General features: G+C 39.1%; 1 protein-coding gene across 4 annotated transcripts in view; it reads right to left on the reverse strand.

The window, feature by feature from the left end:
* TP53BP2 (tumor protein p53 binding protein 2) overlaps positions 1-26,068 on the reverse strand; it is a 65,786-nt gene that overhangs the window by 3,533 nt on the left and 36,185 nt on the right. For all 4 annotated transcript variants that reach the window (XM_039341689.1, XM_039341690.1, XM_039341693.1 and 1 more), the window contains 13 exons: positions 23,777-23,890; positions 22,267-22,346; positions 20,812-20,913; positions 19,600-19,774; positions 17,643-17,824; positions 17,175-17,339; positions 16,639-16,876; positions 14,985-15,113; positions 13,796-13,950; positions 6,659-7,136; positions 2,813-3,591; positions 517-654; positions 175-308 (listed from right to left, as the gene is read on the reverse strand). In XM_039341689.1, the coding sequence (XP_039197623.1) occupies positions 175-308; positions 517-654; positions 2,813-3,591; positions 6,659-7,136; positions 13,796-13,950; positions 14,985-15,113; positions 16,639-16,876; positions 17,175-17,339; positions 17,643-17,824; positions 19,600-19,774; positions 20,812-20,913; positions 22,267-22,346; positions 23,777-23,890 (2,869 nt within the window). The remainder of the gene's footprint in view (positions 1-174; positions 309-516; positions 655-2,812; positions 3,592-6,658; positions 7,137-13,795; positions 13,951-14,984; positions 15,114-16,638; positions 16,877-17,174; positions 17,340-17,642; positions 17,825-19,599; positions 19,775-20,811; positions 20,914-22,266; positions 22,347-23,776; positions 23,891-26,068) is intronic.

Raw genomic sequence — 26,068 nt, forward strand, 5'->3', positions numbered from 1 at the left:
ATTCCCACCCACTCCCATCCCCAAAAAACAGGAAGATGATTATTTCTTTTCTGAGTCCAGAGATATTGAAATGGATATAGACTACCATTTATTTACTAGATAACGCAGCATGGTGGAAGGTTCCATTAAGGTAACTTACTTATGCTAATTCAAAATGCCAAAGAGCATCCTTACCATCCATCACTATCTGCAGCATTTACGTTTACACCAAACTGTACCAAAAATTTCACAATCTCTGAGTGACCAGCACAGACAGCATTGTGAAGTGCTGTAATGCCTTCATCATTGGGCAAACTGGGATCTTCAACCTGTGCAGCAAAAAGAAAAGGGAATGCTAAATATGCTTTCTATTATGCCACGAATCATTTTATATTCTACAATTTCTTAGACTGAATAACATCTGAAACTCTTTAGGAGTACTGATCTCATATTCCACCCCTGCAAGTTGCTATGACACATGCAGTACTAAATGTAGGTTAAGTCTAAGTTCTTAATAAGGGAATATGGAATTTGTACCTCATAAATAATCCGCTGTACAAGGTCAAATTCCCCCTCAAGGGATGAATCTAGAAGCAAAGCAAGTGGATTGAATTTTACTCGCATTCCGTGACCAATCCTGTCTGAGCCAATTTTGCGCAGGTTTGTCCGCTTACCCTAAAGGAAAGAAAACAATGGTATATAGGAGCTTTTTCACTGAAAATAAAAACAATTTTAGTTAATTTCAATGTTATAGAAATTAAAAAAAATAATTTCATGTGACCAATTATTGCATTATATTAAACGTTACAATTTCTTAATTGATGTACTCAAGCAAAAAAAAAAAAACTTGGAATAGACTAAGCAATATATATTTAATTCTAGTAAGCCCTAAAAATAGATCATCTCCAAATCTGTCCCCGATTGTCTTAGACATGATTAACTTTACGAAAAGATCAGGCATTACCTTCATTACATTTCTTTAACTGATTCAAGCATTTTCCTGAGCCTATATGGCTACACATGGGCCCAGGAACCACGGCAGCTTCTTTAAGGAACAGCTTAAGAGGAGTTAAAAAGAGGCTATTTCTTTGAAGCATGATTGTAAATAATTAGAACACAACAGTGCAGTCAGTGAAAAGTTCTTCAAAGATGATGCAGGATGGCAACCAAGGGCCAGAAATAAAGGAGTTAAGAAGCAGCAAATCCTGAACTGTCCCAATAGCCATCTAAATAGGACTTTGGTGTACATAAAATCCCCCCCAAAACCAAATAGCATCTCTCTAGTGTCAGAAATAGTGTCTGGCTTTAGAAATAGTATGGTGTTACATCAGAAGCAAGTAACACAATTATTAGCATAACATGCATTAGTTATTCCCAAGTGTAAAGATTTCACCTCAATACATGATTATACTCAAATATTTGTTGCTAAAGCATCATCATTAAAACTAACATTTAAGAATGGAAGCAGGCAAGCAACGTCAAAGTAATCACCAGGAAAGAAAGTGGGGTTAAATCAATACTTTAAATGACTAATCTGATAAAGTAAAGACTGAAGAAGGTTAACATGAGGGAGAGGCTCAGCACAGTTTTAAAAATTCAAATATTTGAGCCTGGAACACAAACATAATGTGTACCATCTAGATAAAAGGAGTGAATAGCTGCCACTGAGCAAATAACAGTAATTCATTACTATATAAACACCACTGACATCAGAGTACATTGAAAAGGTAGAATATAACACAAATAGTCTTGTCTCCTTCACTTTGTTTTGTTCTAGAATCAACAGAATATTAAGATTTGGAATATCCTAACAGGATTTGCAAAAGTATGCAAATAATTAAACTAAAGTATTGGGACAGATAAGTAGATCCTGATGCTGACAGTAACTCAGCAAGCTACACAACTTGCATGATAAGCTGAGATTTGAAAGTTTTTATCCTTTTTCTAAAGTTTAGTGTATGTTATAGCACATATTGTACTTTACATTTTTGAAACTATTCCACAGTGAATTTTTAAACATTTTAAGATGATGGCAAATTGAAGCATCAGTAAAGAGAGAGCAACAGAATGGAAAGCAAGATACTATCAGAGAGGAGGAAAATTTAGGAAACTGATTGATTTTGAAATGCTACAATGGTCCCCCCAAATTGGCAGACTATAGACATATCAGTATTCTCAAGCCAACTTGTATAGTACTTCTTACTATGTTTGTGTGCTTTGGAGTCAATGTTGACTCCTGAAGAAGTCCCCGTAGCATTCTTGGCAAGATTTTAGAAACGGTTTCCCATTGCCTGCTTCCTAGGCTGAGGAAATCTTTTTTTTTTTTTTACAATTCTTTCTATCTTTCTCTTTAAGTTTAAACACTGGCAGTGTAGATCAGTGAGTGTGTGTGATTGGCCCAAAGTCACCAGCGAGTTTTATGCCTAAGCTGGGACTAGAGTCTCCTGGTTTCTAGCCTAATGTCTTAACTACTACACCAAACTGGCTTCCCACTTCTTACAGTACAACACAGATTATCAGTGAAGGCATCTGATCATCACAAACTTCATAACATTTGAAAATGAGGTGCTGACCACGTTACTTTTTACAACAGAGATATTTAACTGAAATGAATAATAGCCACTATCCATTACTTTACCAAAGACATCCATTTGTCATTTCAGTTTGAACAGGGCTTTCAATAAATGAAGTTTGAAGATATTGCACAGCAGCAAAGTATGTCTAGCAATCAATACAGCTGAATTACCTTAGAGTTATACACTGCAGAAGTGGCACAATAAATCATCTCACTTGATAAGTGTCAAAATTATTGAAGCAGTGTGTTTTTACTTACAGGAGGCAAAGAAAATTGTCCAGTGACTTCAGGAGGTTGCATATTGAATGAGTCCTCTCCCAAGTTCTCTGGTTCTCCTGATGGATACGGGGGTGGTGGGTAGGGAGGATACTCTTCCATGTATAGGTCAATAGGCAACGGCACATCTAAACTTGGTTCTTCCATTTCAGGCTGAATAAGAGAAGTGATGTCAGAGGTCCCCTCAAGAACACTGTCTAGTCCTGATGAAGGCAGAGAATTAGTATTGGAATCAGAATTTGGGCTTTCTGCTTCCTCTGAAATAGTTGGCTCAGGTGGAGTAGGAATTACTTCTTTTACCACTTCTGGGTTTAAGTAAGGATTTGGGATTTCTGTTGAGATTTCGGTAACTGTAGCTGAAGTTTGCTTTGGTGGATATGATGGGGCTGAAATGGTCTCCATAGCAGCCAGAGTTGTCCTCTGGTACAATAATTTCTGAATGTTGGGCCCATTAGGACCTTCTGGCTCAGTAATAGAACTACGTTTCTTCAGTGGCCTTGGTGCATTAGACAGCTTCTTCCGAAGGGCCTCCAGGTCAGCATCACTTTGATTTCGATATGGATTTGACAAGAAAGGCAAAAGCTTGGTTGGGCTGAGTGGACGAGGAATACGTTCGGTTTCATTATTTTCACTGGCTGAAGTTGTAGATTCCATTTCAGGCTCTGGACTAGCTGGCTTGCCTTGTGTATTTGAATAATTATTGTCCATCTGCTGCTGTTGGTTTGGGACACCAGCTGCAGCAATTACTGGCTTTCCATATACTAAGAAGCAATTCAGAAAGAAAATCATAAACACTTGGCAAAAAAAAACCCAAACAAATGCACTATGCATACATTCAACTAATTCAATTTATACCAAAATTGATAACAAGACTGATTACTCCAATCAGCTATGCAGAGATCTCATTCATGAGGTGTCTTTTTTTTTTTTTTACAATTCTTTCTATCTTTCTTTTTTAAATTTAAGCACTGGCAGTGCAGACCATAACGGAAATAGAGAGAAAAATGAGGTACTGGAAGTTTTTTTGACAATTCCACTACAACCTGACTAATGTTTTAATATTGCCAATAAAAAGCAACTTCTCTCTTAAGCAATGTACAGTAGTGGCCAAAATTGTGGAAACCTTTTGGGAAAAGTGTATTCTTGAGGTTTGATGGCTAATAACATCACTCTTGGGGGGGAGTAGTACCATAAAATTATATATCAATGGAAAGATAATTTAATCAAGAATGTAATGCAACATAGTTTGTTCAATTATCTGTACTGTATTCTGTGAAAAGTTATAGCCAAATAACCAGAAAAAGGAAGCACAACTTGGTTAGGTTGGTATCAGGTAGCTTTCCTTCATCAGATTGTAGCCAATGAGCATGAATGTTTAGAGAGCCAATCAGGTGTCATCTTGTTTTGCCAATGAGCCAATTAGATCACAGTAGGATTCAGTTATTGATGTCATGTATTGAAGCTGAGAGGAGGACATTTGTCAGTGTGTTATGTGATCGCTATCAAGTTGGTTGGGTTTTTTTTCTTTCATTTAGTGAGCTTGTAATAAAATTAAAGTAATGGTGCAAAGAGTTGACTGGTTGCCCAGAAAGCGATGTAAAATAGTATTATTAATTGAACTAGGCTACAGTTATAAAGAAATTAGAAGACAAATTGGTGAAAACCCAAAGGTAGCATTTCTATTGTACACTTTTCCCAAAAGGTTTCCACAATTTTGGCCACTACTGTAAGTACTTGTGCACTGGAAATGTCAACACATTATGCATATGGTTTAGACCACAGGGCAACAACCTGTGGCTCCGGAGCCACATGCGGCTCTTTGAGCCTTCCCCTGCGGCTCCCAGCTTCTTCTGCCATTTGCAGAAAGAGACAGAGAGAGGCATTTGCACTTCCCCCCCTCTCTCTCCCCTCTCCGTCTCTCTCTCTCTCTCTCTCTTTGTGTTATGTGTGTGTGTGTGTAAAAAAGAGAGTGGTTTCACCCTGTTCCATGAGCTGAAAAGCTTATTGGGCGGGGCTGCTGCCTTTGCTGTGTCTCTGCAGGAAGCAGGAAGGGGAGGAGAGAGCCAGCCTGTTGCAGAACAGCTTGAAGCCAGCTTGCCAGGTGAACAGAAGATCGGAGAGAGGGAGGAGAGAGAAAGAGAGAGAGAGCAAAGAGAAAGAGAGAGAAAGAGAGAGATAAAGAGAGGGGGAGAGGAAAGAGAGGGGGGAGAGGAAAGAGGGAGAGGAAAGAGAAAAAAAGAGGGAGAGGAAAGAAAAAGAGAAAGAGAGAGACGGAGAGGAGAGAGAGAGAGGGAGGGAGAGAGAGAGAGGAAAGAGAGAAAGATAAGGGGAGAGGAGAGGAGAGAGAGAAAGAGGGGGGAGGGGAGCGCAAGTGGCTCTCTCTCTGTCTCTGTCTCTCTCTCTCTCTCTCTCTCTCTCTCTGAGTGGGGGGAAGAGGATTGGCAGACCAACCCTATATATTTTTTTGGGCAGCTCCCAGTGTTTTGTTTTCGGTGGGAAACTGGTCCAAGTAGCTCCCTCTGGTTTAGACAGAAAACAAACCCTGAAGCAATAGTCAATCAGAATTAATAGTCTTCATTATTGGGTTGGGCCAAAATTATTCATGCTTAGTGCAGATCCACTGTAACCTCTGGAACATACTATGACTAACATATACCACTGATTATAATGGGTACATAAGTGCGATTAAATCCAGAGCCATAATATTTAATATACTGCACAAGAAAAGGTACATATTTCCCTAGTAAAAAGAGAAACTGTTGTAACTTAAATTATACTATTACAACTCAACATCTGAAGATCCAAATCAAAATATGAATGAACTTCAATTAAAAATCTCAAAAAATGATGATTAAGAAGCATGTCTTCCACAAAAAAAAAACAGCTTGATCAGTTCCAGGTTAGAAGAGAATCCATATTTTTCTAATCTGCCTTCACCCAGAAAAGGAGCAAATACAAGTTGCAGGTTTCCTATTCCTTCATTGTCATTCTGAAGGAGTCTGAAGTACGTTTATTTGATAGCACATCTAGTTCTTCAACCCTCTCCACTCTTCATTTTGTGGTTAGCTATTTCTTCATAAATTTCATTGTATCTAAATAGAACCTATTTGGATTCAACTCAATATCGTAAGTAATAATATATAAAAAAGGGGTATCTTAAAATAGGGTAGATAAATTTGGGACTGGAGCCCACAATTTCTTTTAATTATTGTGGCAAGCCCAGAATGTTTGGAAGATTGTTTTTATCTTCAATATTTAAGGCAGCTGCTCTCAAACGGAGAAATCATAAGCAGCTTGGAAGAGGGGAGTGCAGCTTATATTTTTTTTAACTTAATCAAAAGCAAAGCAGGAGTATGGACAAAATCTACCCCAGATTTTGCCTATGAAACCTACTGTGAGCAGCTGCGATACTGTTAAGTCGGGGAATCCATATGAAATATAAATTAACATATAATTATTAAATGTAAACTGGCATTTTTATTTCTTGAGCAGCCCTAATCCCCAAAACTAACAAAATAGCTAGTTTTTTTTAATAACAGCTGACACAAATGCATTTGTAATTTTGGATTTATATTGCTGCAAACCACTGGCTTAATTGTTCTCTTTAAAAGACCTGCAAAAAAGGGACCAGTTTTTCCTGCTCCAACTGCTCTAGGGAGGACAAGATGGGAGGACTGCAACCAACTTGCCAATTATTAGCCTTTGCTTTAAATAGAGTGACTCCTTGAATTCTCACCGCAGTTCAAGCTGCTGTCCCCTTTAGAAGCAGCCTTTAGTAAAACAGACATAGCATGACATAACAAAGCAAACATATCCTTAAATGCTCACCACTTGGGAAGTGAGGTCCCCTACTGTGGGCTCGTGTCAGAGCACTCTGCACTGCCTGTTGAAAGTTCTTCCCAGGGGTTTGTTGCTTTGTATACATGCTGTAGATGGAACTTGTGGTCACAGTCTGTGGCTTTCGAAAAGGTGGTGGAGGGGCTTCTTTGGTTGGCTGAGGAGTGAATGGTCTCACAGCTGCTGCAGGAGGACTCTCTTGTTTGGGAAGAGCTAGATCCAGACTAGGAGGAGGACCACTTGGGGAAACACATATTTTCTGCTGAGCATATTGAGATGCTGATGGTGTCAGTGTGGCTGGTGGCTTCTGCTTACTTCCTGCGCTGGTAACTGTCAGCTTCTGGATATTACATTCAGGCTTAACATCTGAAGAAGGAACCTGACCAGTTTGGCCAAAATAAGGTAAGTTGATCTGTTTTGGCTTGGTAGGAACAGGTGGTGGTATTTTTGCGACACTTTTAGTGCCCACCTGTAAGTCAAAACAGCCAAGAAAATAAGACACTCAAAAGAAATATTTTTTTACAAGAATAAAAGCAAAAGATAAATAGTACACAAGATAATGCTATCCAGTGGTGGGATGGGGCATTGTCTTATCTGAACGCCTTTTCTTAGGACGGAGATGGAGAATCCACCAATGGGTTTAGACTGTGTTCCTGCCCAATCAGATCAAATCAGCCAAAGTTGCAACACCTGTCCTGGGCTAGAATGTCCCAGTCTCGACGCAGGCGAAGCCATGACTGACAGAAGACATGTTGGCTCATAAATCTAGCTCTAGGCCTAAATCACCTGCAAGGGCGGGAGTGGATTCTCCATCTCCATGCTGAGAAAAGGCGTTCAGATAAGGCAATGCCCCTTCTCCAGCACTGGAGATGGAGAATCCACCAATGGGACATACCAAAGCCTACTGTCCCTGAGGGAGGGGAGCAGGCTGGTCCAAAATGGCACTTTGAGGTACTATTTGTTGGAGAACCCTCCTACCAAAGGAAGCCTCCGCCGAGGCGAACCTGTCAATCTTATAATGCCTCATAAAGGGAGATGGGAAGACCATGTGGGTGCTTTGCAAACGTCCTCAATGGACGCCTGATTGGCCCAAGCTGCGGAAGTGGCCGCACTATGGGTTGAGTGGGCCATGACCCGTTGTGGAACCGGCAATGACTCAGCCTGATATGCCCCTGCTATACACGCCCTAATCCACCTGCCAATCGTGGAAGAAGACACCTTCCGACCCTTGGAAGAAGGATGGAAGGAGACAAACGGCCTCAGAATTGTGGAAGGCAGCTGTCCGTGAGATGTAGTAACGGAGCGCTCTACGGACTTCCAGAAGGTGCCATTGCCGTTCCAGGGCATGAGATGGGTGAGGACAGAAATCTGGGAGTACGATTTCTTGAGCCCTGTTGAAAAGAGAATTGACCTTAGGAAGGAAGGTAGGGGCCAGACAAAGGACCACCCGGTCCTGGTGAAAAAAGCACAAGTCATCTCTGATTGAAAGTGCTGCCAATTCTGATATTCGTTGCGCAGAGGTGATTGCCACCAGGAATGCGACCTTGTGCAATATCTAATGTATATCACATGTCTTGAGGGGCTCAAAGGGCAGTCTGGTTAGAGCTTGAAGAACTCGCGGCAGGTCCCAAGAGAGATACCTGTGCACTACAGGGGGGCTTGGTGTTAGTAGCACCCTTGATGAACGAGCGGATCAAGGGATGATGACCTAGGGAAACCGCGGAGTCACAGGTAAGTACAGTGGAGAGAGCGGCAACTTGTCTGCGCAATGTGTTTGGAGCCAAGCCCCTCTCCAGGCCCTGTAAAAAGTAATCCAATATATGTGGAATGGTCAAGTGGTGATTCGAGCACCACGAACAGAAGTTCCTCCACGTGGCCTCATAAATACGGTTGGTAGAGGACCGTCGGGAGGCCTGGATTACGGTAATGACACCCGGCGAGCAGGACTCCTGGGACAAGATTGAGCGCTCACGTGCCAGACGACTAACTGGAGCCAATGGGGATCTGGATGAAGAAGGGTCCCCTGGCTGAGTGAGACCTGATCTGGGGAAATCCTCCATGGGGCTGCTAGTGAGAGGTTCACAAGGTCGACGAACCATGGTCTCCATGGCTAATACGGGGCCACTAGAAGAACCTCCGCCTGTTCCCGAAGAAGCTTGCGGACAACTGCCGGAAGAAGAGGAAGAGGAGGGAAGGCGTAAAGCAGTCCCTCCGGCCACGGGCTCTGAAGAGCACCCACTCATTCCACCCCTGGAGATGGAAAGCGGGAAAAGAATCGCTGGAGATGAGCATTTGTCGGGGAGGCAAAGGTCTAGAACTGGCAATCCGAAGCAGTGGCAGATCTCCCTGAAGATCCTCGGGTGCAGGCACCATTCCAAATGGTCCATCATCACCCAGCTCAGGAAGTCGGCCTGGAGGGTGGCATCGGAAGCATACTCTGTAGCCGCCACCATCTTACTCAGATCTTGATGAGTGCGGATATCCTCCGTCAGTATCCTGGCCTAAAGCTGTCTAAGCCAGAGAAGAGCAGACCTGTTTAAAAAGGATGCAGAGGTAGCTGCTCTGATAGCAGCTTGATGTGTTCAGCGGTATTTACAGTCCTCAGCCTTGAGGGCCTCAGAAACGTCGTCAGGAATGATGGTTGGAGACACAAGGGGACCTAAAGGGCCACATTATAAAGTCTTTTCTCACTGCTACTTTTAAGGGGAAAAGAGGTCGGGGATACCCACTGCTTTCGGACCGCATTGAGGAACTTGGGTGGGCAAGGAATGCGGTATTGTGTTGTTACCAGTTCGGTGAAATTTGGATCCGCCGAGTCTGGAGTAATTGAAGTTGCCGGCATGGAAGGATCGGATCCGAGATGTGCCATGGAAATGGCCTTGCGAAGTGGGGGGACAAAAAAAGAAGGGTTAAAGAGACCGCTAAGTGGTGGTGTCTCAGAGGGAGGTTCCTCCTCCTCAGACATCGGAATCTCCAGATCAGCCTCGTACTCGCAAGATACGAGTCCCCGGAGTAGGTGGACTGAGAAGGGAAAGAAGGCGCACGATAGGACTCAGTGGCCGGCTGGTGAGTGGGTAGAAAGTTGACCACAGCTGACCTAGTCGCTTGCGATCTGGCCTCAAGGGCACGCTCTACCGCCTGTGCAATCATCTCAGCTAGGCGGTCCTCCATAGGAAGGGAGACCGGTTCACTTGGCCTAAGCCGAGCCACAGTAGGGGTGAAAGGGGCCACGTGTTGAGCCGATGAAGCAAAGGCTGAGCAATGGGATGAACCCGGTCTGTATCCCCCGGTGCAGGAGACAGGAGATCCCCAGGGGAGAAGCGGAAGGCCCCAGGGGTAGATCAAAAGAAGGCACTTCGGCCTGTGAGGTCTCCAACCTGGCTAGTTTCTGTGCTTTAGAGAATTCCTTCTCTAGGGCTTGGTGTCTCCTGCTGGCCTGTTTTTCAGCTCCCTTGGAAGTCTTTGAGGTAGACCTGGCCTTGGCCTTGGCCGAGATCTTACCTGTGGCCTCTTGATTAGAAGATTTGTGGTGTTTTGCAATCGAGGGGGACGGCAAGACATCCTTTGTGGAGGGCCTAGAATCCTCCATTCTCGGGTAACACAGGAGCACGATAGGGGACCCCTGGTATCTGGAGACAGCTATTGGTTGGATAAGAACAGGCGCACTATAGGGGACGCCTGGAATCCAGATAGACTTGATTGTGTGGATAAGAACAGGCGCATGGTAGGGGACGCCTGGTATCCAGACAGAGCTGTTTGTGTGGATAAGAACAGATGCATGACAGGGGGCACCTGGAATCCAGACAGAGCTGTTTGTGTGGATAAGAACAGGCGCATGATAGGGGATGCCTGGAACCCAGATAGAGCTGTTAATATGATTAGGCCCAGGATCACAATAGGGTAATCCTGATTTTCAGGGAGACCTGGAGACACCAAAAACCCAGAAATTGAATCCAAGGAGGTTAAATGCACAGGAAAGAAGGAGCAAACCAGATAGAACCAATCCTGTTAAGCAGGCTGTGAAATGGATATATTACAGACCTGAGTGGCTGTGGAGATCAAATACTGACTGAGGTCTAACAGGCCTTGGAATGGTGTTGAGGGAAAGATCCAAAATGGCTGCCCGCCTCTAGGTGACCAGGTGTGGAGACACCACTGATTAGCCAGGTATTTAGAGCAGATGAAGGAAGTAGGCCTGAGGAGACTAGCAGGCCTGTTCTGAGGCAACAGTCGCCGTGCAGGGTCCTTGTGCAAAGTGAGGCTCAGGGGCCTCAAATGGTGGCCGCAGGGGAGAAAAGAGCGCAGAGCAGGCCCCAAGATGGCGGCCTCAAAAAAGACCCAGTCCCAATAAGGGACACAAAAAGGTGGCCACATCCAAAAAGGCTGCCACACTCCGAATGGCAGCTCAAAATGGCAGCCACACTCAAAAAAGGCTGCCACACTCAAAATGGCTGCCACAACCAAAATGGCCACCACACTCAAAATGACGGCAGCATGAGGTCTGGGGGTATTGCTGCTGGCACCCCCTTCCACCCTCACGAAGAAAGGCTGGAAAAGAGGTAATCGGCCTTCCGAACACGCACCAGCTGCAAATGGCCGTTTTTAGCCTTCGCGCGTGTCCGGAGGCTTTTCCTTGCAATGGGGAACTGTGGAGGGCTGAGGAGCAGCACTGAGCCCAGTGCTGTCCAAGAGAAGAAGGAGGGCTGTATTACAGAGGGAAAGCAAGTCCCCTCAGCCTCAAGCCTTTATGGTTGGAAGTGAGGGGGAGGGGGAGGAACGAAAGCCTCCATTCCTAGTTAAAGGCAAACAGTTCTTCAGCCAACTGAGAGGAAAAACACAGTGCTGAATACAGCACTATCTCAGAATACTGAAGAGAATAGAGAATAAAGAACCCACCAATGGAAACTGTACCTGCCTAAGAGCCAACTTGCTACTGTCTTGGGCAAGATCAAGTCAAGACTGGGACACTCTAACCCAGGACAGGTGTTGCAACTTTGGCTGACTTGATCTGATTGGGCAGGAACACAGTCTAAACCCATTGGTGGATTCTCCATCTCCAGTGCTGGAGAATCAGACGGTTCGCACCAGTTCAGTAGAACAGGTAGCTAATTTTTTGTTGACTTCAGCGAACCGGCTGGTGCCCTTGCCCTTTTTCGCAAGGCCAGAATGTGCGTGGATGCCATTTCCAGAAGTCTGTTCTAAGCCGGGAGGCGCCCCAGGCCCAGAATGGTCCACTGGAAGTGCATGGACACCATTTCTGGAAGCCCGTTCTGAGACAGGGAGGCCTCCCAGGCCCAGAATGGACCATCGGAAGTGTGTGGGCGCTACTTCTGGAAGTCTGTTCTGAGCCGGGGAGGCGCCCCAGGCCCAGAATGGCCCATCAGGAGTGCATGGACACCACTTCCAGAAATAATGATGGACCAAGAATAGATACTAATGGTAGCAATATATGCACCAAATGATAAACAAGAACAATTTTATCAAAAACTATATAAAAAAACTTTAGAATTGGACTATCGGAATTTTTGTTTAATGGGAGACTTTAATCCAATAATAGATGGAACTTTGGACTATAAAAGCACTAAACAAAGGAAGAAAGGAAGAAATATATTACCTAAAGAGTCTTAAAAATGGCAGAAGAACTCTGTATTCAAGACATATGGAGAGAAAAAACTCCAAAAAACCCTGCAATATACATTTTATTCAAATAAACATAAATCATGGTCTAGAACTGTATGATATGGACATCCTCGGAACTTAGCGGGATGATACAAGAAATAGAGATAGAAACTAATATCTGGGCATATCACTTCTGGAAGTGGCGTCCACACAGAGAACCAGCAGTTCAGATATTTGAATCCCACCACTGATGCTATCTATATTACCTTGCTCGCATACTGTATTAGGGTTGGGGTTAGATGTAGTCACTGATCTCCAAAACATAAATACATAAATATTAAAGGCTGAAATCTCACAAGACAGCCAAACATTGCAAAATCTCAGTGTTCTCACAAGAATCCTCATGATATTTGGAACATTTTTAATCAAGAAGAGAAACAAAAAAAGGGTTCCCCTCCCATATTTATGCTTTTGGCATCTACAACATCTTGCAAAATCATGGCTCCCATTGCTTGGAAATATTGCTGACCCCTTCCTTAGGAAATTACATATTACTATTATTCATTACATAGCATACAAAGAACTTCCACCATACAAAATTAATGAAGTAAGTTATAGGCCAAGAGGAATTGTCTGGCCCTAAGTAGTCCAATATCTCAGAATATTATGTACTGAGCTCTTTCTACACAAGCTCAACTCTCTTTCCATCTGTGTAGTATTAAGCTGTCAAGAATGCCCAATGTTTGGACCTGCACCAAGTAAAGATGTATTGGTTATACAGGATAATGGAACACAACCAACAGAATAGGAAAGTGCTATTTAAGCTACCATCACAGGAACAAGAAGAAAACCAGCCAGAAACCTTCAATTGACATTCACAGCAGTACAGAACACAGAAATAATAAGTAAATATACACTCCATAAAGAAACAAACAAAAAATTGGTCTTCAGAGATAAAAGAAATTGCAGAGTATGCAGAATAGGACAGAAGACTAGTTATGAAGCTTTCAAAATTGCCCACTTAATCTTGTAAGAATATATGATAGAAGATTGTGTTGTCTTGAACTGAGAGCCAAGAATATATGACAGGTAGAGCCAGCTTGTCATCAGGTGAAGCATTTGCACATTTGGATAAATTCATCCTAAACTTGGAACATAAATATTTGTGAAGAAGAAAGTGAGGCTACAATTCCAGTGTTCTTTATTTTTTCTCCACCACTAAGAAATGTGATTAAGAAGAAAAGGAAGAATAAGATAAAGCATAGAATATATATATGAGCTCCTCTACTGATGGGGAGTCTCTTCTGTGATGGTGAAAATTTGCTACTTGAATTTCGGTGCACACCTCCTGTTGTTTGCTCAATTGTTCTAGGAAATGGAGCAATTTCCCTTTATGGTGATCTCAAATATTAATTAAAAATCAATAGGAAATTTTTATCAATATCAAATTGACTTAAATACTTCTCCTGGCATGTATATAAGTCAAGATCAAAAAATACTTAAAAATACCTGGCCATCGCGCAGGAGGTCTTCACTACTCTGATTTTTTCTTAGTGTAGTTGTTGTAGGCACAGAAGTACTTCCGTTTGATTCAACAGAATCAAACATGGAAAGGGGACGCACTTTCTTTTCTTTTTCTCTAAAAGGAACATCTCCTTCACCAACTATAAAAAAAACAGACTTGGAGTTAAATTAAATAGGTATTTGATATCTACATCGCAAACTAAGAAATTATCAGGATTCTTTAGAGCTTTTAAGCTAGATATAAAGTTGATTTCAGCTAAATAAACACAACTGGGCTTGTTTAATTTAAATAAGAAAATATGTATTAAGCTTGTATTTCAAGAACAAGACACGATGAAATCATTCTTCATTATTATCTATAATATTTTCAGAAAACCCTTGCAAATATGAAACATAGAACATACTTGTACTACAACATAGCCATAAGATCCTTTATGAAGAAGCAAGCATTGGATATGAAAGAACATGAAGGCTTCTTGCTGAAGAGATCTGACAAATGTCAACAGGACCATGAAACTAAGCAGATATAAATAAAGCAGGCACTGTTAACCAAGTGGAGAAATTATACTAGCCAAAAAAGGAAAATATTTGTAGCTCAGGGTTGAAATGAGGGGTCCTTGATGCTTTTTGAATTTGGTTGTTTTCTTGCAGATGTTTCATTACCCAAACTAGGTAACATCATCAGTGCTAGTGGAAGTGTGCCTACAGGCAATTTTTTCCAATTTGCATGCTTTCTGAAGCATTTAACATCCATACATGGTACCAATAAAGGAGAATATTTGTACCTCAGGGTTGAAATGCACTGATGATGTTATCTAATTTGAGTAATGAAATGTCTGCAAGAAAATAACTAAGCTCAGAGAGCATTAAGGATCTCCCTTATATTGGCCATTCCAGTATCATTCTAAAGGAAGCACCAGACCTCACTGACAACAGAAATGAGGCCTACCCAGTACTTCAGGTGTTTCTACGTACATTAGTCTGTAAAAAAAAAAAAAAAATCACATATGCCTCATGACCCTTGCTACATTTTTTAAAATCACAGTCTGGCACATGTCTAAATGTCTGTCTTTCATCCTTATTCTGGAAAGATTTTGTAATACTAACTAAAAACGCTTAGCTTAACAACCCTCAATGAAATAATTTACTGAAATCCCCACAGGAGGGAGTTTACCTTTCCCTTCAATGTTGCTACTGACGTTTATCACTGAGGAAATTGAGCCTTGATTGATAAAGTTATCAGCACTTAAGTTATTCCAATCACTGATAGCAAGTGGGGGTTTTGAAGCAGCAGTTGTAGTTCCTGTAGTAGAGATGAAGAACAGAAATTAATTTTAAACTTACAAAGCTTTATTTTGATAGATGCATATATAAAAGGCCCCTGTAAAACCTATTAATTTTCACATACTACTTTTAACCAATTTGTTAATTTTGGTCAAAGCAGGAAAATATTAGTATTACAACATTTTGTCTTTTTCTAATCAATATAATGAGGGTAATGCTAGCCCCAAATAGAAGATGCCTATTTATGGTCAACTCATATCTAAAAGGGAAGTTTGGCTGTTATAAATCATTAAGATAAATTAAGCATGTTTGTGTGTTTATCAAATAGTTTACTTTTTTTTAGTATTTCCAATTTTCACACTAGAAAAATGCAGAACACAAATTTCCTAGCCATACCCCTGATTATGGGGTTCATTTAGTATAGTACATGAATGTTATCCACAAATATCCTAGTAGAAATATTCAGACACAGCAAATTAAACACTGCTACCTGCTTTACATATTGATAATGGCAACAGACAGCTTTTTAAAAAAAATCTGTACAGATTAATAAGATCATGAACGAATGCTGAACAAACCCCATAACAAATCTCTGTTCAATCTTTGTTTCTGAAGCAAAGATATAACTTTGTAAGAAAATTAGTTTACATTCTTATGAAAATATCTTCCTTGTAGCAGCTGCAAGAAATGTCTGTTTTTAATTTGCAAATAAATTCACTCACTCAGAGCTATTAGCATTTGTTCACATACAAACAAGGAGATGAATTAATTTTTTCAAAAGTTCATCCAGTTCCTTAAAGAAGCTTTTACTTAATGGCTTTTTTGACAATGAAATTTCCCAAGCAGAGCAAATATTAAATACTTTCACAAAACTATCAACAAAAATAAAATATGAGCATTTTAAACAATGTTATAAACACTTCTAAAAATATAGTGATATAGTATGAATCCTATACTACATCTTTCTTTCACCCAAAATGTTTACGTTATCAGTATCAAAGGCTGAAGTCCATAAATGTTTTTGTTCACTGAAAGCACAATTAGTTTTGCAATTATTAGGATCTTTTATGTTTCCAAATAAAACTATAGTTGTAATACTTTTACTTCCAAGATTTTATGTCCACAATAATGTCAACATAACATAGAACATTTCCTAATACTGTTAATGGTATATAATACAAGCAAAAACAAAAATTAGATTATCAGTTTTTACACAATGAGAATTCTAAATAATTACCTAGAAACAAATATCAATGTTTTGCATTTATGTTATATAGTTAGCTTTTGATATAGATCCAATATCTAACCAGTATATCCTACTGTATGGTCTGAAAGAATTCTGCATTTAGAAGCAGAATTTCAACTAATTCAACTAATTGAAGAAAGCATATAGATACATTACTTTTAGACATCCTGTGGAATTAATTAGGCTAATTGCCCTACTTAGCAATCTGCATGGCAAACTGGTCGAACATAAGCTGAGAAGAGGAAATGTCAAAACACTTCATACAAGTAGAAAGCAAAAAGGGAAAAATAGCATTTACCACTAGGAGCTTTTGTCTGTGAAAGAACACCAGATCTCATGTTTGGCAATGTCTGAGTTTTTAATGGACCATCAGCAACTTGTAAGGTTGGAGTCCCATCTGGAAAGGCTGGTTTGATTAATAGTTCATTCCTTGAGGCAATACGTGGCATGGTGGAAGACTGGATATAAGGACCAACAGCTGCCACTCGGCTTGGAGCAGATACAACTGGTTGTGGCTGGTTCCCATCTGAAGACACCTAGGCAAGATTAAAATTGCAGATTTAAAAAGAAATTAAATAATGTTAATTCACAACTTGTCCAGGAAAAACTCAGTATAAAAAAATGAAGCATTCATTCTACAGAGAGCATGAAGGGGCAAAAGCATTTCTCCTTATTTGAAAACTAGGTAGATTAATGCTCATGTGTTATTTCAGATATAAGAAAAATGCAAGGAATACAGCATAGAGACCCTCAACAAATGTCACATGTCCACTCATCCAGCTAAATAAGCTTCCATAGCAGAATGAGATTTTTGTTTTGTTTTCTGGCACTCACTGGTACATTCTCTTTCTGCTGCAGCGCAGCTTTCTTTTTCCACAGCCGTTCCCTCAGCTCATTAACACGCTTATCCATAACTGCCACCTCCGAGTTGCGCTTGTTTAAAGAGTCCCTCTGTTGTTGCAGCTTGGCATTCTGCTCCTGGTTCAGTTTGTTCCTCAGCTGAATGCAAAAGAAACAACTTTTCAGGATGATGATAGAATGCATCTGACAATTAACAGAATATTACGCAAAAGTTTGGGGGAAAAAAGTCTGGAAAAGTAGCTCTGACTAGATTTTATTTCTTTCCACAAAATGGCCGGTAATTATAATTATATACACAAAATAACCTAGAAGATAGCATAACTTATGTACATTGTTAGGGATTATATAATTCTGGTTTATTAAGGGTTCCCTCCCCCGAGACAGATGGAGATACAACCCATTTAACCCTTCTTGCAGTCTGCAGGGTAGAATTCCAGTTACCTGAAGCTCTTTATACAGGCGGTCAAGCTCAGCTACAGCAGACTGGTTGTCATGGTAACCGTCAATCCGGCCATTCTTCAGCATCTCCAATTGCCTAGTAAGTTCTTCTACCTTTGACACAGCCAGTACCAGTTCTCGTTGTTTTTGCTGGAACAAACTGTTCATCTGCTCTATCTCCTCCACTAAAGAGGAAGACAGAATACAATAGCAGTAGTGGAGAAATGACCAAATGTTGGCTGCTCCCAAGTTGACTCTTAAAGGGACAGAAACCCCGTATTGCTCTCCAGCACAGAGCCGGAAAAAAGCCAAGCATAAAGTTTTAAAGGAAAAAACACATTTTATCAATCCTAAGCAAAACTGAAGCTGGGGAGTTATAATTTCAAAATGTCCTGCCTTATGAGAAATATTACTTGAAAAAAATTACAATCAGAATGTGGAACATTTTTAGCCACAAAGCCGTATTTCATCATGGGAAACTTTCTGAGTTTATGTGCAGTGGTAAGCAAGATAAATGGCAAGCCCTACCCGAACAGTCACATATTTGCACTCTGTATGCTATTTTGCTTTCAACATGAATGTATAATGAAACAAAAATGCAACAATTTTGAAATATAGCAATTTTTAAAACTTTGCCTATCTAAAGATATTGGAAACTTTATCTCCTATCTGCAAAACCAGCATGGCTAATCATCAACCACTAGCCTTCAGAATAGTGTCCGTATTGGTCTGCTTATGTTGGTCTGCTTGATTAGTAAATCAAGCCTCATAAAATAAAGAGATTAAGAAAAACTTGAAGGAATGTGTTTGTGAGAAATTTTATACTCTGCATGTCAACTATGAAATAAATGCACTATTATCTCCACATTCAGATCATTTCATAAATGAAAGAAGACCAACTTAGGATCCCTCTTAGAAGTTATTCTGTAATATTCAAGGGAATACTATCTTCTACTACCTTCCTAAATGTTAAAATGCTATTCAAATATTGCTTTACAGAAGTCAAGCAAATCAGGAGGGATTTGAAATTAGAATACTACTACTAACACTTAATTTTTACTTTACTTCCAAAGCAAATATATATTTCTTGTTTATTCAAATAGAATAATACATACGATGCCAATTACATACTTCCCATGGTTTTATTTATATTTTCTATACAATTCTAAGATCCTGAAGTTGAAACTCAAGTACTTTGGCCACCTAATGAGAAGGAAGGACTCACTGGAGAAAAGCCTAATGCTGGGAAAGATTGAGGGCAATAGAAGAAGGGGACGACAGAGAATGAGGTGGCTGGATGGAGTCACTGAAACAGTAGGTGTGAGCTTAAATGGACTCCAGAAGATGGTAGAGGAAGGCCTGGAGGAACGTTGTCCATGGGATCATAATGGGTCAGAGACGACTTCACAACTAATAACAACAATATAATTCTATTCTATTTTCTATAATAATTCTGTTCAGTTATGATTCATATGGCCATTCCTATGTGAAGATGTTAAATTCTATGCGTTTTATCCTACTTGGTAGATAATAAATGTAAAAATACAAACACAGGGAAGCAAAATGCACATGGGACAGGAAAAAGTACTACATACAAATTTGTAAAATTATTTCCAAATTGCCTTTTCATCCAGAGAGCTTTCTCCACAAATCGTTCACAATCTGAAAAAAGAGTTTAATCCTAATATAACTCTACTAAACTTTTAAAACTAAACTTGTAAGCGAAGTGTCCATATCAATCATTTTCTCTAATCAGACTCCAAACAAGTTGCTTTCTGTATCAAACTGATCTACAATATAATAAGTAAATAAAGATGGTTTTAGGGCGTATTTTTCTAGAAGGAGCAGAAAACTTTTATGAAATGGAACCCTGAAAAATATTCCAGCACATCACTAATTATAAATATCTAAATATTAACTTTTAAACAAATCAGAATTTCAAAACTGAATTATAGCTCACCTAACTTCCCATTACTGAGCCGTTTCTGTTCTACATGGCCTTTAAGTGCTCTCACTTTTTTCAGCTTGGCTTCCTGATTCTCAGCAATTTCTTTTAATCTTTTGAGCTTCTCCTGCTCTGCAGCTTGTTGCTGTTGCCGTTGATCCTGCTGTTTCAGAAATTTTAAACGCTGCTCCTACAGGTATACAATGTAAGCATTAAGCCAACTTTAAATACGTTACAGATAATCCTCGACTTACAACCATTTGTTTAGTGACCATTCAAAGTTACAGTAGCCCTGAAAAAAAGTAACTTGTGACTGGTCCTTGCACTTACAATGTGGCAGCATCCCAGGGTCACATGATCGCTATTTGTGGCCTCTCAGCTGGCTTTTGACAAGCAAAGTGAATGTGGGAAACCAGATTTGCTTAATGACCCCATTTTTCCCTTAATAACTGCAGTGATTTGCTTAATCATGGCCAAAAGGTCATAAAATTGGGCATGACTCACTTAACAACTGCCTTGCTTAGCAATGGAAATTTTAGTCCCAATTATTCCTAAAATAAACTCTCTGCAATACATCAGTGAGCACAATTCATTTGATTACTTCGGTTACTAAACACAAGCCAGCAGCAGCATGTTTCTCACCAAAGACAATCATATTAAATTAAACCTATGGTTTAGGTTACCCAAATCTCCCAATTGTCAACACACCTGGAGAAGGGGTTTGTCAATTTTAATAATCAAAATTATCTTCAAGGGAAAAGTTCAAGTACGCACAGACACACTTTTGTAATTCTTACACATGTGCGGGAAGATTTCATTCTCTTATTAATCTTTCCAACTGAAGAATCCTGGAGTATTCCAACAGGACAGGACTGATCCTTGGATAATAAACATAAGGGAAACATACTCTATCCACTGATATTCATTATATCATATACTATATGTTCAGTGAATTTAAATGGATAGTATATTTTACATTGATGGTGCCTGATTTCATATCTCGGCTTTGCCATCAATTTAATGGGTGTCCTTGGAGGAGTCTCAATTTGCCTTAACACAGTTTAGAAGTATCTAAAGAATTCCAACCCACTTTTGAAGAAATACATACTTCACAAAACTCATGTTTAAGAAGTTACTTTTGTCATTCTTTTTTTGAAAAAAAATAATAAATTATACACATACACATAAAACACACACACCACAGACACAAAACATATTTCAACAAACCTTGTTAGCCAGCAGTTGCTGCTGTGCTTCTATTTGCTGCTGTTGTCGTGCTGCCATTTCCTGCAGCTCTGCCAGGGTCATATCCATCCGAGGAACAATGACCTTCATTTTTAAAAAATGATACGTAAATGATATTTTGTTGAAGCTTACACAATAAATTTGCCACTATGTTTCAAATGTAAAAGGTTGCCTTAGTAGTTGGGGATTGTTTTAAAGAAGGAATTGAATGTGGAATGATGGTTTCCTGATTAAAAAGATCAGTTACTGGTAGATCTTTTATCCAATGGACACAAAATAAAATAATGAAAGAGGAAACGCTCCAGAAATGGCCATGTTTACTAGCATCCAGCTATCAACTTTCTTGACTGACTGAATACCAGAAGCCAAGAGTAAATGAATCACCCAACATGCAAATTATGGGAGAATTCAAGTGCACAATGCAAATACAGGCTGCTTGCCAATTTGACTAGAGGCTAAAAATAATTATTCTCTCATCCCAAATATAGGAAGTATAGTAGAAAACAAAATCAGGAAGTTTCCACGAAGAACATTTCACACAGAGATTTATCTTCATCCCCAAAGTTTAAAGAAGCCAGATTTTTGTAACTTTTCTTAAAATTATTTTCAACACTCCAAATTAGAGAAAAATAATACCTCCTACTGTACTTCATCTTACTATACTAGTATTTGTTTATCTAGATCAAGTATGAAGGTGCTTATAGCAACTGCCAGTCTTTACAAAGATACTGAAGTCCTGGTTTTTCCTATAGACCCTGTATCTCGCCTCTGGCATAATATGTTTTATTTTATTATGCTTAATTATCATTTTTCTTTATATTTGTAACCTTCATTTTATTTATTTATTATAATTTAAAGGTTGCCTGACTCTGGATGGCTTATAATTAAAAAGAGAAATATTAAAACAAACAAAAAAAAAATCCAAAGAACTGAAAATTATAGGTGGCCTAAAACATAAAAACAAAGTTTCAAAATATTTTTTGTCCTTGAATCCCAAGCACTGCACAGCACAACTTCCTAATTCCTAAAGGTTACGGCCCACTTGTTTGTACAAGGAACTGATTACATAGTTCTAATTGAAATATCAGTCTCTTTGTCTGTTGTAAGCAATTTGGGGTTGCTTAGTCTGAGTAAAACTAGACTCCCTTTAACAACAAAACTCCAGGGTGACAACATAGATATTGCCATGAATTTTTTTTGGGGGGGGGGTAATAATATGGATTCTCTCTTTTTTTTCAAAATGCCAATCTAGATTACAGTCCTAGAATTCTCTGTGAATTCCATTCAACCTGCTTTGATGAGGTTGGCCAGAGGCTACCACCTGTCTGATTGCCTTAAAACACTGTGTAAAATGTTCTGAAAATAAGACCTCTGTAAATTTACTAGAATAAATTATGTGCTTAGATTTATTTGAGAGTGCTAATTGAAAATACTTACTCCATTCTCCATTCTCCTTTCACCTGGCATTTTAATGCCATTTCTCTTTAAACTTGGATCTTGCATCCGTGGCCCATTCCCTTTATTAAGTAAAACACAGAAAACACCACTTTTAAAGAACAGAATTTGCTTAAGTATAGCTTTCCTTTTATACAACTGGAAAATTGAAGTGGTAAAAGAATCAAATTGTTTTACAATTTTAAATCAATGCTTAAATAGTAAATAAATACAAAAATAAATTCAAAATTCACATCTCTAAATCAGTGAAGAATGCCTTGTCAAGTTTCTGTTGAATGGCTGATTACCGTATGCAATGAATTCTTAGATTTCTCTGAAACACTATATAGAGATAAATAAATAAGAAAAGTTTTTTAATGAAAATTTAAAATACACAAGCCACAGAATAAACAACCAAGCAATTATGTAAAATAAAAACGAAAGGACTGCCTTATAAAAAAATAGTGACACTTATGCCATTATAACATAACTATTTTGCAGTTGTGACAAGAATTCAAAGATATTTGCTTATCAACCAAATTCCAGGAAAAAAAGAAACATCTCTCACTGATTCATTCATTTATTCAGTCAGGTCAATTTAGAAGCCATTCAACTCAACAAGACTCTGTGCAGCTTATAACATTAAAACCAAGAAAACAATAAAGCAGTGAGAATGAAGATTATATACATCCAGAAGAAAAAATAGTTAATTGAGTCACATTCTATAAGGACTGAACACCATTCTGGCTCTTTAATTTTATATATTCAGTTATGAGCCGAGGTGGCGCAGCAGTTAGAGTGCAGTACTGCAGGCCACTTTAGCTGACTGTGTTCAGCAGGTCAGCGGTTCAAATCTCACCGGCTCAAGGTTGACTAAGCCTTCCATCCTTCTGGGGTAGGTAAAATGAGGACCCAGATTGTTGGGGGCAATGTAAATATATATATATATATATATATATATATATATATATATATATATATATATATATATATACACACACATACATACACACATACACATTGCTTACTGGTGTACACCGCTTAGAGAGTGCTCGCACTTAAAGCGGTATATAAGTCTCATAAATAAATAAATAAAATAAATAAATAGTTGCTTGATAAATAAAAGAATGAACAATGAATTTAAAATGTTGACAACTATATATTCTGTTCATTTACTAATATGTTACTTTCCATCCATTATATCTTTTCTCATTTTCTTTTCTCTTTTGTGTAATCATTTATTTTACTCTTTAATTGTTTTAAAATAAATTTATTTAAAAACAAATCACTTTATCCAAGACCTATGAGTATAGCCAATGCATTTTTTGAAGATCATCAGGGTGGGAGTGCATGATTCTCTGGGGCAATACTGCTCCAAAGAGCAGGGACAACAACAGAGAAGTTACGCTTCCTAGCTCCAGATAGAAGGCACTTTTTGGTCAAAAACAGCTGGAGTGTACTCACTCCGCTCAATCTTTCAGGATAGGATAGTCTCCATCATTTTAGCCCTTACCAGTTTCTCGAGTAGGAGGTCGTTCATGGCGAAGAAAAAAGCGAACCTCATTTCTTTGGACTCCATAGCGCTGCAGAAGATCCAACATACGCTCATTATCAGCTACAGGGCGTTCTGAAAAATAGAAAGCAATTTTGACATATTTTCTCAACTGTGCTTTCCATGCTAAGCATGTGTTTCCTGTTTCATCAACACATGTTCAATCACCATGAATTATTTATCTGATTTATCAAAATGCATTTTGACAAATAATCAGTGGTGGGATTCAAATATGTGAACAACCAGTTCTCTGTGTGGATACTGCTTCCGGAAGTCCATTCTGGGCCTGGGCAACAAAAAATTAGCTATCGGTTCTGCCAGACTGGTGCGAACTGGCTGAATTCCACCACTGCAAATAATATTTTTATGTTTAAATGTTGTAGCTTCATCCTGCAAATACAGATACCAGAAGGATGTCCCTCAAAAAGATAGTAAAAAAAATATGGGGAACAAACTTGGGCCATACACAAATTGAGTTCTATAGAAAGTTCTGTAAAACCAAATTGTTTTTCCAAAGCCAAAGAAATAGGAAACATGGAGACATCTACCAGCCATGACATATTTGTCAAATACAAACATTAACAACATTATTAGGAAAATCCAACATTTTATGAGTAATCTGCCAATGAAAAGAGACACTATTCCAAAGGCACAACAGAAGTCTTTCTATTACTGAAACCAAAGCAAGATATATCCCAATTAGAAAGACTGATATAACTTTATAAACACATCTATGGGGATCTACTGTCTTCTTTTAATACTTTCACCTCTCCCCATTAACCCTTGTAAAATTCCAAAAGAATGTCCCAAAAGCTATAGTACTACCTCATTAAATAATATTTTCTAAATTTATTTATTCAGATAGGGCATCTACAAAGGTCATGCAATCATTGGTGTATAAATTTCAGTTAAATAAAGCATCAGCAAATGTGTGTGTGTGTGTGTGTGTGTGTGTGTGTGTGTGTGTGTGTGTAATATAAGAAATAAAATATTACATTAAGATAAAACCATAATAAAATCACCATAATATAGAGCCACAAAATTGAAATGGAATACTGTAGAGATATTATAATTCAATATCTGAGGAAGTTAACCATCTAAGGTCTCCTGGTGGTGTGGGTGCGACAAGATCATCCCAGCTGCCTTGAAAATTTCCTGAGGAGACATTCTTGAACTATATGTATTATAGTTTGTTCCAAAGCACCATAGTCACATTGTGGGCTCTCGACCATTCCACACTTAAAGAGCTTTGCCTTTCTGACATGGCCTGTCCTAATTCTATTCAGGTGTTTCCATATTTTTCAGGGCAACTGCATTCCTGGAATGTTAATTTTACTAGATAGGTATTTAGATATTTAGACATTTTAACTGGAAAGAAAAAAGACTACTGTAAACCTTGAGACATAGTGTTATGTCTATAGCTCAAACAGGAATATATGTTTCCAATGGGGAGTTATAGTTCTTTGGTAAAGTGAGGGTTTAGCTTATCAGATATTAAATTTTAATATACTTCAGTAAAATTAACTGAAGTTAAAGAATGCCTATATTCTAAGATTCATTCTACTTAACGGTCTTGGTCACAGTCATAGCCTTCTACTATCAAGAACTACTGGCCTAACATGATTACAAATGACAGTCAAGATACAAGGTCAGGCTTATGAAAAAACTGAAGGCTCTGCTGATACTATTAATTTAAAGTTACATAACACCTAAGCCTGCTCCTACAGATTATTGTACAATGAAATTGTTGTTTTGACAAGACAAACTAATCTGTTCTTCTGTGACAAGCTGAATAATTCAGCATGCCAGCACAACACAATAATACACTATGCTCAAATAGTCTTCATTCATTACCACACTACAACATACAGTAGTTTAAAACTGCTAGACTGGGATTAAGCCAGATATTTTACTTATGAGTTATTTTTAAAGATTTGCAACAGATACAAAAAATACAAAGTGACGTTTTCTCTACTTATTTCATATTAGGATACATAGGTAGTCCTCGAATTATAACCACAATTGAGCCCAGAATTGTTATTGTAAATTGTTGTGATCATTAAGTGAGGTGTCCCCGTGATCGTCTCGCTTAACAACCACAATCCCAGCTCCCTGTTAAGGCTGTTAAGCAGAGCACAGGGTGCCTTAAAGGGTAGGCTCAGGCCCATGCCTGCAATGCAGCACATCCCCAGCTCGCCTGTGGCCTGCACTGCCCCACTCCCTGAGGCTCCCTTTGCACAGCTTCTCACCCCA

This window comes from Crotalus tigris, unplaced genomic scaffold (assembly GCF_016545835.1).
Source record: "Crotalus tigris isolate CLP2741 ecotype Arizona unplaced genomic scaffold, ASM1654583v1 scf7180000017771.5222438, whole genome shotgun sequence".
Classification (NCBI taxonomy): domain Eukaryota; kingdom Metazoa; phylum Chordata; class Lepidosauria; order Squamata; family Viperidae; genus Crotalus; species Crotalus tigris.